The 15,840-nt window shown below is 46.9% G+C and overlaps 1 protein-coding gene across 2 annotated transcripts in view; it reads left to right on the top strand.

Moving 5' to 3' along the window:
• The window catches only part of LOC139465911 (uncharacterized), a 36,499-nt gene that overhangs the window by 5,428 nt on the left and 15,231 nt on the right, over positions 1-15,840 (top strand). For both annotated transcript variants that reach the window (XM_071247901.1, XM_071247902.1), the window contains exons 7-11: positions 6,921-6,992; positions 8,898-8,984; positions 10,870-10,939; positions 13,178-13,251; positions 13,726-13,833. In XM_071247901.1, coding sequence (XP_071104002.1) covers positions 6,921-6,992; positions 8,898-8,984; positions 10,870-10,939; positions 13,178-13,251; positions 13,726-13,833 — 411 coding nt within the window. The remainder of the gene's footprint in view (positions 1-6,920; positions 6,993-8,897; positions 8,985-10,869; positions 10,940-13,177; positions 13,252-13,725; positions 13,834-15,840) is intronic.

The following is a 15,840-nucleotide window of genomic DNA, read 5'->3' on the forward strand; positions in this document are numbered from 1 at the left end:
TGCTTTGTCACCTCCACGGACGGACGTACTGTGTATCCCTTGTGGAAATTAAAGCTTATTATTTGTTTTTTATATTTTGCGTGTTTCTACATTCATTATATGCTGCTACATTGTTACCTGTTATGGGCCGTGACCTTAGGGTCTTCCCATTCGTAAATTGTAACGTTTATCGCTCGTCTGTGGCTCACGTCACAGTAATTTACGGGCGCAATGTTGTTCCCGCCATTTTGTTTTCTTTCCCGCCATTTTGGCCATTCACCACGTGGCCACGTAATGTCGTGTTCTGCGTTTTGAATTCTCTCTTTGGCTTGGGTAATACATTACATTTATGTATGTTGTTTTGGTGTGCTTAAAGCCTTGCCTTTTCGCTACCTCTCAGCGTAATTGTTTCTTCTCATAAACTTCAATATAATACGAAGTTTTTGAGTTACATTATGTCTCCCGTACTCTGTGGTTTTGCCACATGGTTACGTGTTTGCACATGGTTATGTGTTTGCTTAAAGCTATGCTTTTTCGCTACCTTTTAGCGTCATTGTTTGATCTCATAAACTTCATTGAAATACAAAGTTTCTGAATCACATTATGCTTCCCATACTTTGTGATTGGCCACATGGTTATGTGTTTGCTTAAAGCTATGCTTTTTCGCTACCTTTTAGCGTCATTGTTTGATCTCATAAACTTCATTGAAATACAAAGTTTCTGAATCACATTATGCTTCCCGCACTTTGTGGCTTTGCCACATAGTTATGTTTTGCTTAAATTCCAGATTTTCTGCCTCGCTGCACTTGTTGCCGCGGGAACAAATCTGGTCGGGGCCGCCCCTTTCTGCCGTGATTGTACGACGCCCTGTACTTTCACAAGGCAGTGCCGATGTTGCAGTCATTCGTCGCTGTGATCCTTCAGCTCATGCGAGTATCCAGGACACACCTCGCTCAACGTGCTCGTCGACCCCCACCTACGTTGACGGCAGCAGCGCTCAGCGGAGCTTCGCAGTGCTCCCAGCACCAACGGCGGCTCCCAACGTAGAGTCTGCCTCCCATGGCACGACATACGACCGTTCACGGTCTCCTACTCCACCGGCGGCTCCAGCGCTCCCAACGTAGAGTCTGCCTCCCCTGGCACGACATACGACCGTTCACGGTCTCCAACACCACCACATCAACGCTGATGTCTCCGGCGCCCCCGGCGCCTCCGGCGCCTCTGATGTCCCGGCGCTCCCGGCGCTCCCGGCGCTCCCGGCGCTCCCGGCGCTCTCGGCGCCTCGTGCGCTCCCGGCGCCTCTGGCGCTCCCGGCGCCTCCGGCGCCTCTGATGTCTCGGCGCCTCGTGCGCTCCCGGCGCCTCCGATGTCTCGGCGCTCCCGGCGCTCCCGGCGCCTCTGATGTCTCGGCGCCTCGTGCGCTCCCGGCGCTCCCGGCGCTCCCGGCGCTCCCGGCGCCTCCGATGTCTCGGCGCTCCCGGCGCCTCCGATGTCTCGGCGCCTCCGGCGCCTCTGATGTCCCGGCGCTCCCGGCGCCTCCGGCGCCTCAGATGTCTCGGCGCCTCGTGCGCTCCCGGCGCTCCCGGCGCTCCCGGCGCCTCTGATGTCTCGGCGCCTCGTGCGCTCCCGGCGCTCCCGGCGCTCCCGGCGCCTCCGATGTCTCGGCGCTCCCGGCGCCTCCGATGTCTCGGCGCCTCCGGCGCCTCTGATGTCCCGGCGCTCCCGGCGCCTCCGGCGCCTCAGATGTCTCGGCGCCTCGTGCGCTCCCGGCGCTCCCGGCGCCTCTGATGTCTCGGCGCCTCGTGCGCTCCCGGCGCCTCCGATGTCTCGGCGCCTCCGGCGCCTCTGATGTCCCGGCGCTCCCGGCGCCTCGTGCGCTCCCGGCGCCTCGTGCGCTCCCGGCGCCTCGTGCGCTCCCGGCGCCTCTGATGTCTCGGCGCCTCGTGAATTCCCGGCGCCTCTGATGTCTCCGCGCTCCGGCGCCTCCTCATCCTCTGATGTCTTCGGCGCTCCCGGCGCCTCTAAGGTCTTTGATCTCATGATCTTCGACGCCTCTAATGTCTCTGGCGCCTCTGACTACTCCAGCGCCTCAAGAGTTACGGAAGAAGCGCCTATGATATATCCGGCGCCTAAGATGACCTCCGGCGCCCAGATCAACAAGCTTTATCAAGCTCAGATCAACGAGCCGACTATCCGATCTTCTACTGCGGCTTAAGGGGCACCATCGGCAATCGCCTCCCCGGCGCCACTGCCCTCTTCTCTTGCTGCCGTCTCATAACTCGTCACACGGAGAAGCATGGTGAAACAACTGTCGCCGCTCCTGTCGCTACTCTCCCGTCGGTCTTCGGGATCGTGACTATCGTTCTACTTCCTGGGTGGAATCTTTTCAACCAATAGACAGTTGGTCTGATTCAACTTGCCCACTGAGACGTTATCCATAATCCCGTCGTTTAAAGCGCTATGATTCCGGAGAGATGACCTGCGGGTTTCCATCGAAACAGAGCGTCATGTGAACAGCGTCTGTATCAGATTCGACGACGACATCCACTTACAAAGAGTTTACTTCGTCGACATCGCCGACACCAACGCTGTTCTACCCTACCCTAGCGCCAGCGCTCCTGAAAGAGACTCTTCCTCGGCGCTCACCGGGTTTTCCACGACGCCCATGGGGTTCCGTGTTTTATCGCAAAACTCGGGTACACCACTTGATCGCCTCTCACGCAGTTCATTGAGGATTGTCTGTGTGTGGAGTTTGCACCTCAGTTCCGACTCCAAGGCGGTTTTCTCGGCTACTGCGCAGTGTGATTTACATGTCACGTGTCAAGTACTCGGACTGTCAACAACTCCGACCGGAATTAGGTCAACTTACCATGGCAAGGGGTGCCATGTATTTCTACAGATTGGTTTCCATGTCTAACTGTACGCTTGGTGCTACCACTCAACCAGGCGCCTGTCGCAGTCCATCCATGTACGGATGTTGGAAACAATAGACCTCCTCTACCAACACGGCTGTCACGAGGAACCTTGTTTCATCAACCCTTCGCTGTAAGAACGATAGCGCCTATAGGCGTTCAAGGGATGGAAAAGATCGCCTTCCTTCGTCCGGTTTGATCTTTTCGACTACGACACCTTCCTATCTTCCGCCTTGACTACCGGACACAGTGTCGATTTGATACTTAAAGTCCCTCGGCCGTCCCACTGACCCCTGTTGCATACCTGCCTCGTATCGTGTTGTCGTCCTCCATCGTCACCTCGATATAAGAACAGGAGTACTTATACGCCGCTTCAGGGATGAAAACGATCTCATTACTTCGTGCAATGGCCATATTGCCTCGACTTCCTACTACCCGGTTACGTCGATGCCCCGGCGGTCGATTGTGAAGCTGGTTTACTTCGTCTACTTGAGGTTGGCTCGCAGGCTATCACACCTTTTTCCGAATCGTACCGACGGTACGCAATCGCAGACCCCTGTTGCTGACTACCTCCCCTGCCACCTTGTCAGTGGCTAGTGGCCCACACCAGCCCACATTGTGACCACCTGTGATCCAGAGATCAACACCATTGGCACAGCAACAGCCTCGAGATAAAGGCTTATCCAGGACGTCGCTTGCTGACAGTGCTTTCTCGGTCACGCCCTGTTGATCGTGTCCACTGACGACGTCACCGTAGTGTGGTGTTTGCGGACCCAGAGTACTCGCCCCTCTCCCGGCGCTACAAACTCGACCGGCGCCCCCGAGAATCACCATCTTCGGCGTTCCAGGCGCCTCAAGCTCTCCGACGCCTCACGCTCTCCGGCGCCTCGGGCCAGAATATGTCAAACGGTCGACACCCCAACCCTAGATCTGTTTGCCTCATATCTGAATGTGGCCAGCTGTCGTCTTCCATTCCACCTGTGCCGGATACGACCGCTGTGGCAGTCGAAGCCTTCCATCGTTCCTGAGAAGGATTACGCGTGTACGCTTTTCCGACTCCGGTTCTCCCTCCCATGGTTCTTCAGAGATCCAGGCCACTCGACCCCTGCCATTGACTTTGGTCTCGCCTTATTGGTCAGCCAGAAGTTGGGTTATCGACCTCCGAAACATACCCAGAGACAACCCCTGGAACTTCCGGTGTGGTCCAACCTTCTGCTCCATCCACACGGTCTGTTGCCACACCCTCATACCCGCATGTTATCGTCTGCACGCCTGACACACCTGCAGAAAGCCAAGGGCTATTCGGCTATAGCGACCAAGGCTATTGCTTCAGCCCACCGTCCATCTACAGGGGGACTGTATGCTGATAAATGATGCTTGTTCCAGGCATTTTGTTCTGACAAACACCAGGATCCGATGACAGCGTCACCGCAGATCCTGGATCAGTTCCTTCTGTACTTGCGTAGCACCCGTCGGTTGAAGGGCTTACCACCCCCACACACCTGGTCGCCATCTACTCCGTTCTGGCCATCTCGGACGATCGGAGAAAGACGAAAATTCCCGACCTACGGGCCTGGCTGCGCTCGTTCAGTCTTGAAGACCTGAAGGCCAAGTTCGGACCGCCTGCGTTGGATCTGAATGTGGTCTTCAACGCCCTTCGAACCACTCCCCTCGTCTTCCTTCTACGACCTTAAGTAGAAGACGGGTATTTCTACTGGTTTTGACTACTGCCGCTCGAGTCCATGTACAGCACGCCCTCGACGTCTCCCGTGCCCGGTTCGAATGCGGTACCCAGGGCGCCGTTCATCATGGACCGTACTGGGACGTCAGTGTAAAGACTCAACTCCCAGGACAGCCTGATAGATCATTCCTTGTCCCCTCCCCCCTCGTCCAGTGTGGGTGCCGAGGATGAGGATGAGCGTCATTATGCCCAGTAAGGGCACTGAAGGTTATTCTACGATCTAAAGACTGCCGCAAGTCTAGGAAACACCTTTTTCTGCCGGTCTCCCCTTCGTCGCAGTCGTTGGTCAGCCGGAATACTTTTCCCTGTGGCTCCGGACGGTCATCCTTAAAGCTTATGAGCCGCCGGATTGGACCCTCCCCCCAAAGGCTATCACCTGAAATAAAATGAGATCAGGGCGATCGTATTTACACTGGTTCTTCACGGTATACTGTTCCATCCAGTCGTTCAGGGAAGCCTGTTCGTGGCGATCGGACACCGCCTTCACCAACCACTACTTCCGTGATGTAGCCTTGAAAGTTGTCGCCGGCGTTCACAGTTTTGGTCCCTGGTTGTAGCCCAACAGGTCATCTATCTCCGACGCCACTGATTCTCCGATACCCTGAGCGGGGCCCGTCGACCTCTCTGGTGTTTATCACCCCAGACGAGACGGATCTCTTGCGTTCCGCATTCGCTCTTAGGTCAGTTTTAGTTTGGGTTACCCGACTCATTCTATTGCTGTCACCTATCCGGGTTTTACTTTTTGCATCAACTCTCGTTTCCTGACGACAGGAATGGTAGTAGATGTGGACACCGGCGCCGACGCCAACGCTTCTCTGATACCTGAGCGGTGCCCGTCGACCTCACCGGTGTTCCTTGCCTCCAGCCTAGAGGGCTCTCCTGCGTTTCGCATTCGCTCTTGGGATTGGTCGTAAATTTTGCCGCCGACGCCGCTGATTCTTCGATTCCCCGAGCGGGGCCCGTTGAACTCTCTGGTGTTTATCGCCTCAGATTAGAGGGCTCTACTGCGTTTCGCTTTCGCTCTTCGGTAAGTTATATATTTTGGCAACACGCCTCATTGTATTTCGGTTACCTATTCGGGCGTTTCGTTTTTGCATCGACTCTTGTTTCCTGAAGACAGGAATGGTCGTAGATGTTCCGGTCATCACTTGTATGCGGTGCGGATTCATCGGACCTAGACGAGGGTTTAATATGGTTCACATCTGCAGGTATGCCCACCGGCCATGCCGTCTGATAAAGATGCAATACGGAGTAATGCAGGATAAGTTAAAAAATTTAGTAAAATCTAAATATTTTTTACATTTGTATACTTATCCTGCATTACGAAGTCTAAGTGCCCTCCCTTTCGCTACGCTACCTCCCCACGAAGTTTCAGATGTTATGTTTAAAGCAGTTATGTGTTTTTGTGTGACGTCATGACTTCCGGGTCACGTGCCGACTGTGAGAGGGCGCTGCCTCCTGAGCTGGTTGGGACAACTTTCTTCAGCAGCTGGATCTCACACAGTTCGTCACTCTGTCAAAGACAGCAGTAAATGCAATACGGAGTAATGCAGGATAAGTATACAAATGTAAAAAATATTTAGATTTTACTAAAATTTATGTATAGGAGAAAACATGCCTGGTTTGGGCAACAAACATGGTTTGGGTTGAAAATATAAAATGTTTTCTCTGACTTATTGACCACCAAAGGAACAATTATTAATATTTGTTTAATATTATGTATAAAATGTGTTACGACAGTCTAAAGAAATGTCATAAAATACATCTGGCCAGGAAATGTATGCAAAACACGGTAACTTCTAATGAACCACTTATTTTCAACCAGTTCTGTGATGTACTTGTTAGAGTGCCTGACTATTGAGGGGTTCGAGGGGTTCGATTCCCATCATCCATAATAGCAAAGTTTCAATTCTTGTCTTCAAATTTAGAACATTGGACATTTAAAACACTCAGTTCAAATTTCATCAGCTACTCATCTCATCAGATGTTACAGGGTAAAAGTAAAACCTCTTACTCGGGATGAGGTCTCTCTAGGAAAATAAAACCTCTTACTCGGGATGAGGTCTCTCTAGGAAAAAGTAAAACCTGGAGGTTATGATGAAAAAACAAGTACCGCCCAAAACCGCTAATATCCCTTATAGGTTTGTAAGTGGAGGAAGTCCAGTGAGGTCCAGTGAGGTGGGTGAGGACGACACCAGCAAGTGGTTTCGGAAGAGGGTGTTTTGCGATGGGTGGTTGCGTGGCACAGGTTGTGCTAGTTTGCTGATGTTGATGCATCTTCTTCACAGGGATCAGTCGAGATCTTGAAGTGCGAGGTAAAGGCTGTGTACAGCTCACTGGTCCTCCAGTCCACGAAAACTGTAAGTTGATATGTAGAATGCCAGGAAGCAGCATAATCTGAGATAAAAGTATTAAAAAAACATTGAATTTTCATCTTCCAAAAGTACTGTTCAGTTGCGTCTTGAATAAACCATGCTGTACGCACATTGATAGTTGGTTGTCATGCAGTGCTATTGGATGGGCACTGGTTTCTTTTAAGCATGTGTTTTGGGTAGCTTTTTTCGTCACCTTTAATCTTGCACTTTTCATTGTGTTAAATAGTCGTCGTCCCATTTTTCAAATTTCATGAAAATATCCAATCAGTGTAAAATATTGCTCTTACTGTGAAGTCCTAACTTGAAATGAATGAAGTTCTAACGAAGAGGAAATTCTGCGAGGGCAAGAAGTCGGCTAAGGACCCCCATCTACTTTGGCAGGACTGTCAGCCTCAGTCTTCCCTCACTTGGATGAGACGCTTGTGCCTCCATCAGACAGAGACTTCATCGCCTATCTTCAGGTGATTGCTGAGAGGAAGCAGCAACATGCTCGTCGGAAGATGCCTGACCACTGCTCCGCCTCCCCATCGTCTTGACCAGTAGTCCATCCAAGTCAACAGGATTGTCTTTCCTTCATCTTGGGCCTTCGTCGGAATTTGACTATGATGAGGAAGAGACCATGGTTTGCTGACTTCTCACTGTCGGCGGCACCTCCAAGGCAGGGTGCAGACCCCCAGAGGGCGTGTCACATGGAGGAATCTATCACCCTACTACCAGATATCTTTGTCCAGAAGAACTAGAGACTATGGATAAAGACATCGAGAATCTGGAGAACCACACTATTCCTTTATTCCACCTAGGCAGTTCAAGAAGCAAAAGGGCATGGCCAAGTCTTTGCCGAGAAGATTTCATCCTTGTACAAAGATATGATATGTTGGATTTGACAGATTCCACCAGGTTGTGAAGTTTCAGGATCTTCGACTCTCAGATCTTGTAGTTGGATAGGGAGTTATGCTAGACGCTCCCTCAACTATCGGTCCTAGCTTCATCCTTTGCAGCCGAGGATGTGTGGCTGTTGGAGCACCAGACAGCTATGCAGCAGCTGCAGGCCATGTTCAGAGATGCCAACCATTACACCGTGGTGGCACATGGTCTTGTGCAAAGCCCACAGGTCACAAATCAGGTGGAGTTGAGCAACGCCGGTCAAGAATCATTCTCAGCTCCCTGGGGAGTATACACCTTAAGTATTTTTATACTTATCCTGAATGATCCAAGCGCACTCCCGTGACTGACGTCTTCCTCCCCACTGTATCATCAGCCCTGACGGAAGCGCTTGAAGACACAGAGATCATGGAGTTCATGTTGGACAAGAAGTGTTACTGAAGATGCTTGTTAGATCGTCATTCATGTCCAGTTAGGACTCCGCAGAAAGAACAGTGTTCAATATGTAATGCAGGATAAGTATACAAAATAGACACAATACAGTGGTTATGTCATGTTACATACCCTACATACCTAGGTGATGCTTAACTAATCATGGTAATGATGCTGGATATATACTCACCACCAAAAGAAACGTGAACCATAGAAACATGTAGAGAAGTATGTTCATTAAGAAGTGATGTTTCAAATGTGTACCACTTAATGACAAAACTAACAATCAGTCAAGTCACACAGAGTGTCTTTATTCACATCATGACATGCGACACATGATTTCCAAACTTTACACGTGAATCCTGCTCGAGACAACTGGTGCATCATGGATGATCACACAACATACCAGTATGTTTGTTTCTGCATCGAACCAACTTAATGTCTCTTGAATATGAGTAATTTTTCATATATTAACCAACATGTATGGTATTCGCGTTTCTTTTGTTGGTGAGTATATATCAATAAATGTGTCAGGAAGCTTTGGGGTAATTGTCTTAACACAACTGGCACTTTCAGGTGTTCACCTGGAGGAAATGGGCCTCTACTGTGCCCACAGACACCCTCGTGGTTTGGAACATCCCACCAAATATTGGATTCAAAGCTGTAAGTTACACTTGTGGACAGATCTCTTCTTTTAGCCACTTATAATCCCCACCACGAAGGAGAAGGGGATATAGGAATAAGTGCTATCTGCCCATCCATCCGTTTTGTTTTCGGAGCAGAACTAAAAAAACATGAGAGATATCATAACTTAACAAAATCTTAACAAGAAAATATTTCCATGGCAGCTACTTTGACTTAGAGTGAATTGGCAGTAGTGCTCCTATCTGGAGCAGATCTTGAAATCCATACAATATTTCTTCACCAAACTTGGCACATAGATAGGTTTAGTGTCAAATTGGTGCCTTTTGATAGTTTGGTATGTTTAAAGAAAATATTTTTCAAGTTTCCATAGCAAAGACTTTGATTGCAACCTGGGTACTTCATAAACATCTTATATCTCCAATATAACACCCTTGAAGTATATCTCCAATATAACACCCTTGATGTATATCTCCAATCAACACCCTTGATGTATATCTCCAATCAACACCCTTGATATGTATCTCTTATATGATACCCTTGAAGTATATCTCTCATATGATACCCTTGAAGTATTTCTCTCATATGAAACCCTTGAAATATATCTCCAATATGATACCCTTGAAGTATATTTTCAATATAACACCCTTAATATGTATCTCCAATGAAACACCCTTGATCTTTATCTCCAATATAATGCCTTTGATATGTATTTCCAATATAACACCTTTGAAGTATATCTCCAATATAACATCCTTGAAGTATATCTCCAATCAACACTCTTGATATGTATCTCCAATGTAACACCCATGAAGTATGTTTCCAATATAACACTCTTGATATGTATCTCCAATATAACACCCTTGATCTGTATCTCCAGTATAACACCCTTGAAGTACATCACCAATATGATACCCTTGAAGTTTATCTCCAATATGATACCCACGAAGTTTATCTGTAATATGATACCCTTGACGTATATCTCCGATATGATACCCTTGATGTATATATCCGTTATGATACTCTTGAAGTTTATCTCCAGTATAATACCCTTGAAGTTTATCTCCAATATGATACCCTTGAAGTATATCTCCAATATGATACCCTTGAAGTATATCTCCAATATAAAAACCCTTGAAGTATAACTCCAATATGATACCCTTGAAGTATATCTCCGATATGATACCCTTGAAGTATATCTCTCATATGATACCCTTGAAGTATATCTCTCATATGATACCCTTGAAGTATATCTCCATATGATACCCTTAAAGTATATCTCCAATATGATACCCTTGAAGTACATCTCCAATATGATACTCTTGAAGTATATATCTCATATGATACCCTTGAAGTACATCTCCAATATGATACCCTTGAAGTATATCTCTCATATGATACCCTTGAAGTATATCTCCAATATGATACCCTTGAAGTATATCTCCATATGATACCCTTAAAGTATATCTCCAATATGATACCCTTGAAGTACATCTCCAATATGATACTCTTGAAGTATATATCTCATATGATACCCTTGAAGTACATCTCCAATATGATACCCTTGAAGTATATCTCTCATATGATACCCTTGAAGTATATCTCCAATATGATACCCTTGAAGTATATCTCCATATGATACCCTTAAAGTATATCTCCAATATGATACCCTTGAAGTACATCTCCAATATGATACTCTTGAAGTATATATCTCATATGATACCCTTGAAGTACATCTCCAATATGATACCCTTGAAGTATATCTCTCATATGATACCCTTGAAGTATATCTCCAATATGATACCCTTGAAGTATATCTCCAATATGATACCCTCCATAGAACTTGAACTAATCAGCATTGATGACAGGAAACTTTGTCAAATAATTTTCTTTTTTTTCTTTTCAGATTCGTGATGAGATTACACTGTTGGGAGTTCGACCAATTAAAGTAATGGTAATGAAGTGTAATGATACTGGTAGGTTGCAGCTAGCCATGTCTTACAGGAATAGTGTGTGTTAAGTCAGAATCAGAGGGACTGTTGAAATTGTTGATGTATGTATGTATGTCATTGCTTACTTAACAATCCATCTGTGGTCATTGCAATCACAAACATTGTTCACATAAATCTATTTTAAGCCAACATCAATCTCATTAAATTCAGATCTTAGTTCTCACTACCACTAAGCAAAAGACTGAGGTGATACTATTGCGGGTCTTGCAGAACGACCTTTCATCTGACCAATCAGAGCATCACTAACCAGATCAGGAAAGTGTCTGCTCATGCAACCTCCATAAGTATAAGAGAGGGTATGCTGAATAATAATAATAATAATAATAATAATATCTTCTGTATTTCGCTTTCAAATGATAGGAAGTGACTTGGAATAGCTCATGGGAAGTACTGCCATGCAATATCACCATGGTCTTTTGGTGCATAATGTTCTTTTGTTCAAAATTGTTTCAAAATATTTATCAAAGTGTAGTCTGGAATGGAAGTCGCCAGTTAGAAACTTGTGAGGTGAGGTGAGGTGAAATTGGGTTTAACGTCGCGTCCAAGATTATTGCACTTATATAGCTACGTGCATGCACGTGTATGTGTGAGTGTGGCTGCTTGTACTAGTCCGGACTGATGCCGATTTATAGTGCTAGCTCACTGAGATACCATGCCGCAGTGTAACATGAATACCCCACTCAGACACAGTATACTGACTCCGAGCCGACCAGTCCTTGCTTTAGCCCCTTAATGCCGAGCGCCAGACAGGGTAACAACAAGTACCATCTTTTAACGTCTTTTTGTATGACGCGGCCCGGGATCGAACCCTGAACCTTCCGCTCTCCGGGCGGACGCTCTACCACAAGACCACGGAGGCGGTCCTAGAAACTTGTGAATGTGGCTCAGTAAATCTGCTTTTTGATTGGCTAATGTTGACTTCTTGTTAGTTATGTCGTTGGTTGGTCAGTATGCCTGACCAGTATTGATATGTCCTTTGTTTTACGGTAGTGAGAACTAAGGCTAAAAAAAATAATAGTCTTGGTTCTCAGGCTCTGCCTGCATCATCACAAAGTCTGCCGCACGTTTCGTTTTAATTTCCAATTTCAAAAAGATATAAAAATCCTCGTACTTAAAAACAATGCTATCCAGGATGGCACATAGTGACTTCCTGCTTTACTGCATAACTTGTGTTATGGCCGTGGCGGCAATATGAGTTTGTATTTTTGTTTATGCTTGCTTGTTTATTTGGTTACATACTAGTTTGAACAAGCAAAAAAAAAACAACAACACCCGCCCGCACTTTATTTTCTAATGTCATTGCCTGAGAACCAATTCTTTTATTTTTTTAAGCCTAAGATCTGATTTTTTTAAGACTGCATTCAACATGTACAAGTTTTGGTTGTATACAGTTCTCAAAGAAGACTGAGGGGCGGTCGGGTAGCCTAGTGGTTAAAGCGTTCGCTCGTCACGCCGAAGACCCGGGTTCAATTCCCGACATGGGTACAATGTCTGAAGCCCATTTGTGGTGTCCCCCGCCGTGATATTGCTGGAATATTGCTATAAACGGCGAAAAACCATACTCACTCACTCAAAGAAGACTGTGATTCTGCAGAACCCCTGTTTGATTGTAGCAAATGAGGTGTAGCCAGTAACACAATACATTATACACAGAATTCATATTCACTTTTTATTTTGATATGGAACCAGAGAGAATGCATTGATGTGCAGTACACATGTATTCAAAGCGATCAAATTACACAGTTGCTGGTCCTGTGTGGAGCTCCTGTTTGTCCTAGTCACACAGATTGATGGGCAGATTGGCCTGCTTCAGGTGCCAGGATCCAGTGACAATGAGTTCAAATCCCAATGTATGTTCCCTGGTTTGTCAGCATCATCCAAGCACTTGTGGCTTCTGACATCCACTTTTCTACCACATTTAACTGACACCCATGAGTGAGTGAGTGAATAAATGAGTGAGTGAGAAATCAACTTCACACATTTTAGCCATGTGGGGAATTGAACCTGGGCGAGTGAGTTGACTGAGTGAACTTTTAGCAATATTGATATCATTGCAGAGGGACATTAGAAATCAGCTTCACACATTGTAGCCATGTTGGGAATTGAACCCGGGCCTTCGACAAGCGAACGTTTGCCTTGACACCACTCACTCACTCACTCACTCAGTTGCCGGATCATTGCCAACAGTCCTTATTATTTCAGGTAAAAGCAGAGAATATGGCATTATTGGATTTCAAAGCGTTGCTGAAGCATATAAATTTATGGATATTACAAAGGTAACTTCTTTTAGTGGCATCCAGAAGTTGGTGTGATGAACAAGGACAAGTTTTTTTATAAACAATCGAGATGGTGTTTCGGTGTAGATTCAAACACTGTTATTGAACAGTGTTCGTATGACTTGCTTAATGAGGGTGTTAGAGTCTTCATCAAAATGTCACCTCGATTGTCTGTTGATGATCTGACCATTGTCAACAATTGGATTTGTTTTGGAGGGTATGTTCCTAGTTTGAGGTTTTTGTATCATATTTAGACTGAGGGCTTAAGGCTTTTTGCTACAACAAACCTCGTATTGCTGATACAAGATAAAATATCAAATGCTGGATATTGAATTATGATGATTGATGGATCTGAAAGGTGAAATGTGTTAAATGACCACACATACAGAGTGTTCATCACAACGGACCATTCACTCACTCACCCCCGTTCTTGAAGTAACAAACTGATGCCAGGCTATTGTGTGTTACATTCAGGGTGTGATTGAGCTGACAGAAAGAACAATGCTGGCCATGTACAGCTCTGGTGGTAAACAGGACAAAAACTTCACAGCTCCTGCACACAGCACCAAGACCGTCAACAAGGTACTGTGGGATACAGGGTCGCTGTCTGTGTGTGTGAGAGAGATGCTGTCTGTGTGTGTGAGAGAGATGCTGTCTGTGTGTGTGAGAGAGATGCTGTCTGTGTGTGTGAGAGAGATGCTGTCTGTGTGTGTGAGAGAGATGCTGTCTGTGTGTGTGAGAGAGATGCTGTCTGTGTGTGTGAGAGAGATGCTGTCTGTGTGTGTGAGAGAGATGCTGTCTGTGTGTGTGAGAGAGATGCTGTCTGTGTGTGTGAGAGAGATGCTGTCTGTGTGTGTGAGAGAGATGCTGTCTGTGTGTGTGAGAGAGATGCTGTCTGTATGTGTGAGAGAGATGCTGTCTGTGTGTGTGAGAGAGATGCTGTCTGTATGTGTGAGAGAGATGCTGTCTGTGTGTGTGAGAGAGATGCTGTCTGTGTGTGTGAGAGAGATGCTGTCTGTGTGTGTGAGAGAGATGCTGTCTGTGTGTGTGAGAGAGATGCTGTCTGTATGTGTGAGAGAGATGCTGTCTGTGTGTGTGAGAGAGATGCTGTCTGTGTGTGTGAGAGAGATGCTGTCTGTGTGTGTGAGAGAGATGCTGTCTGTGTGTGTGAGAGAGATGCTGTCTGTGTGTGTGAGAGAGATGCTGTCTGTGTGTGTGTGAGAGATGCTTTCTGTGTGTGTGAGAGAGAGATGCCATCTGGGAGAGAGATGCTGTTTGTGTGTGTGAGAGAGATGCTTTCTGTGTGTGTGAGAGAGAGATGCCATCTGGGAGAGAGATGCTGTCTGTATGTGTGAGAGAGATGCTGTCTGTGTGTGTGAGAGAGATGCTGTCTGTATGTGTGAGAGAGATGCTGTCTGTGTGTGTGAGAGAGATGCTGTCTGTATGTGTGAGAGAGATGCTGTCTGTGTGTGTGAGAGAGATGCTGTCTGTGTGTGTGAGAGAGATGCTGTCTGTGTGTGTGAGAGAGATGCTGTCTGTGTGTGTGTGAGAGATGCTTTCTGTGTGTGTGAGAGAGAGATGCCATCTGGGAGAGAGATGCTGTTTGTGTGTGTGAGAGAGATGCTTTCTGTGTGTGTGAGAGAGATGCTGTCTGTGTGTGTGAGAGAGATGCTGTCTGTGTGTGTGAGAGAGATGCTGTCTGTGTGTGTGAGAGAGATGCTGTCTGTGTGTGTGTGAGAGATGCTGTCTGTGTGTGTGAGAGAGATGCTGTCTGTGTGTGTGAGAGAGATGCTGTCTGTGTGTGTGAGAGAGATGCTGTCTGTGTGTGTGAGAGAGATGCTGTCTGTGTGTGTGAGAGAGATGCTGTCTGTGTGTGTGAGAGAGATGCTGTCTGTGTGTGTGAGAGAGATGCTGTCTGTGTGTGTGAGAGAGATGCTGTCTGTGTGTGTGAGAGAGATGCTGTCTGTGTGTGTGTGAGAGATGCTTTCTGTGTGTGTGAGAGAGAGATGCCATCTGGGAGAGAGATGCTGTTTGTGTGTGTGAGAGAGATGCTTTCTGTGTGTGTGAGAGAGAGATGCCATCTGGGAGAGAGATGCTGTTTGTGTGTGTGTCTGTGAGAGAGAGAGATGCTTTCTGTGTATGTCTGTGAGAGAGAGAGAGAGAGAGAGAGAGAGATGCTGTCTGTGTGGGTGAGAGAGAGATGCCATCTGGGAGAGAGATGCTGTCTGTATGTGTGAGAGAGATGCTTTCTGTGTGTGTGAGAGAGAGATGCCATCTGGGAGAGAGATGCTGTTTGTGTGTGTGTCTGTGAGAGAGAGAGATGCTTTCTGTGTATGTCTGTGAGAGAGAGAGAGAGAGAGAGAGAGATGCTGTCTGTGTGGGTGAGAGAGAGATGCCATCTGGGAGAGAGATGCTGTTTGTGTGTGTGTCTGTGAGAGAGAGAGATGCTTTCTGTGTATGTCTGTGAGAGAGAGAGAGAGAGAGATGCCCTCTGTGTGTGTGAGAGAGATGCTGTCTGTGTGTGTGAGAGAGATGCTGTCTGTGTGTGTGAGAGAGATGCTGTCTGTGTGTGTGAGAGAGATGCTGTCT

This window comes from Haliotis cracherodii, unplaced genomic scaffold (assembly GCF_022045235.1).
Source record: "Haliotis cracherodii isolate W230 unplaced genomic scaffold, xgHalCrac1.p SCAF_18, whole genome shotgun sequence".
Taxonomy (NCBI): domain Eukaryota; kingdom Metazoa; phylum Mollusca; class Gastropoda; order Lepetellida; family Haliotidae; genus Haliotis; species Haliotis cracherodii.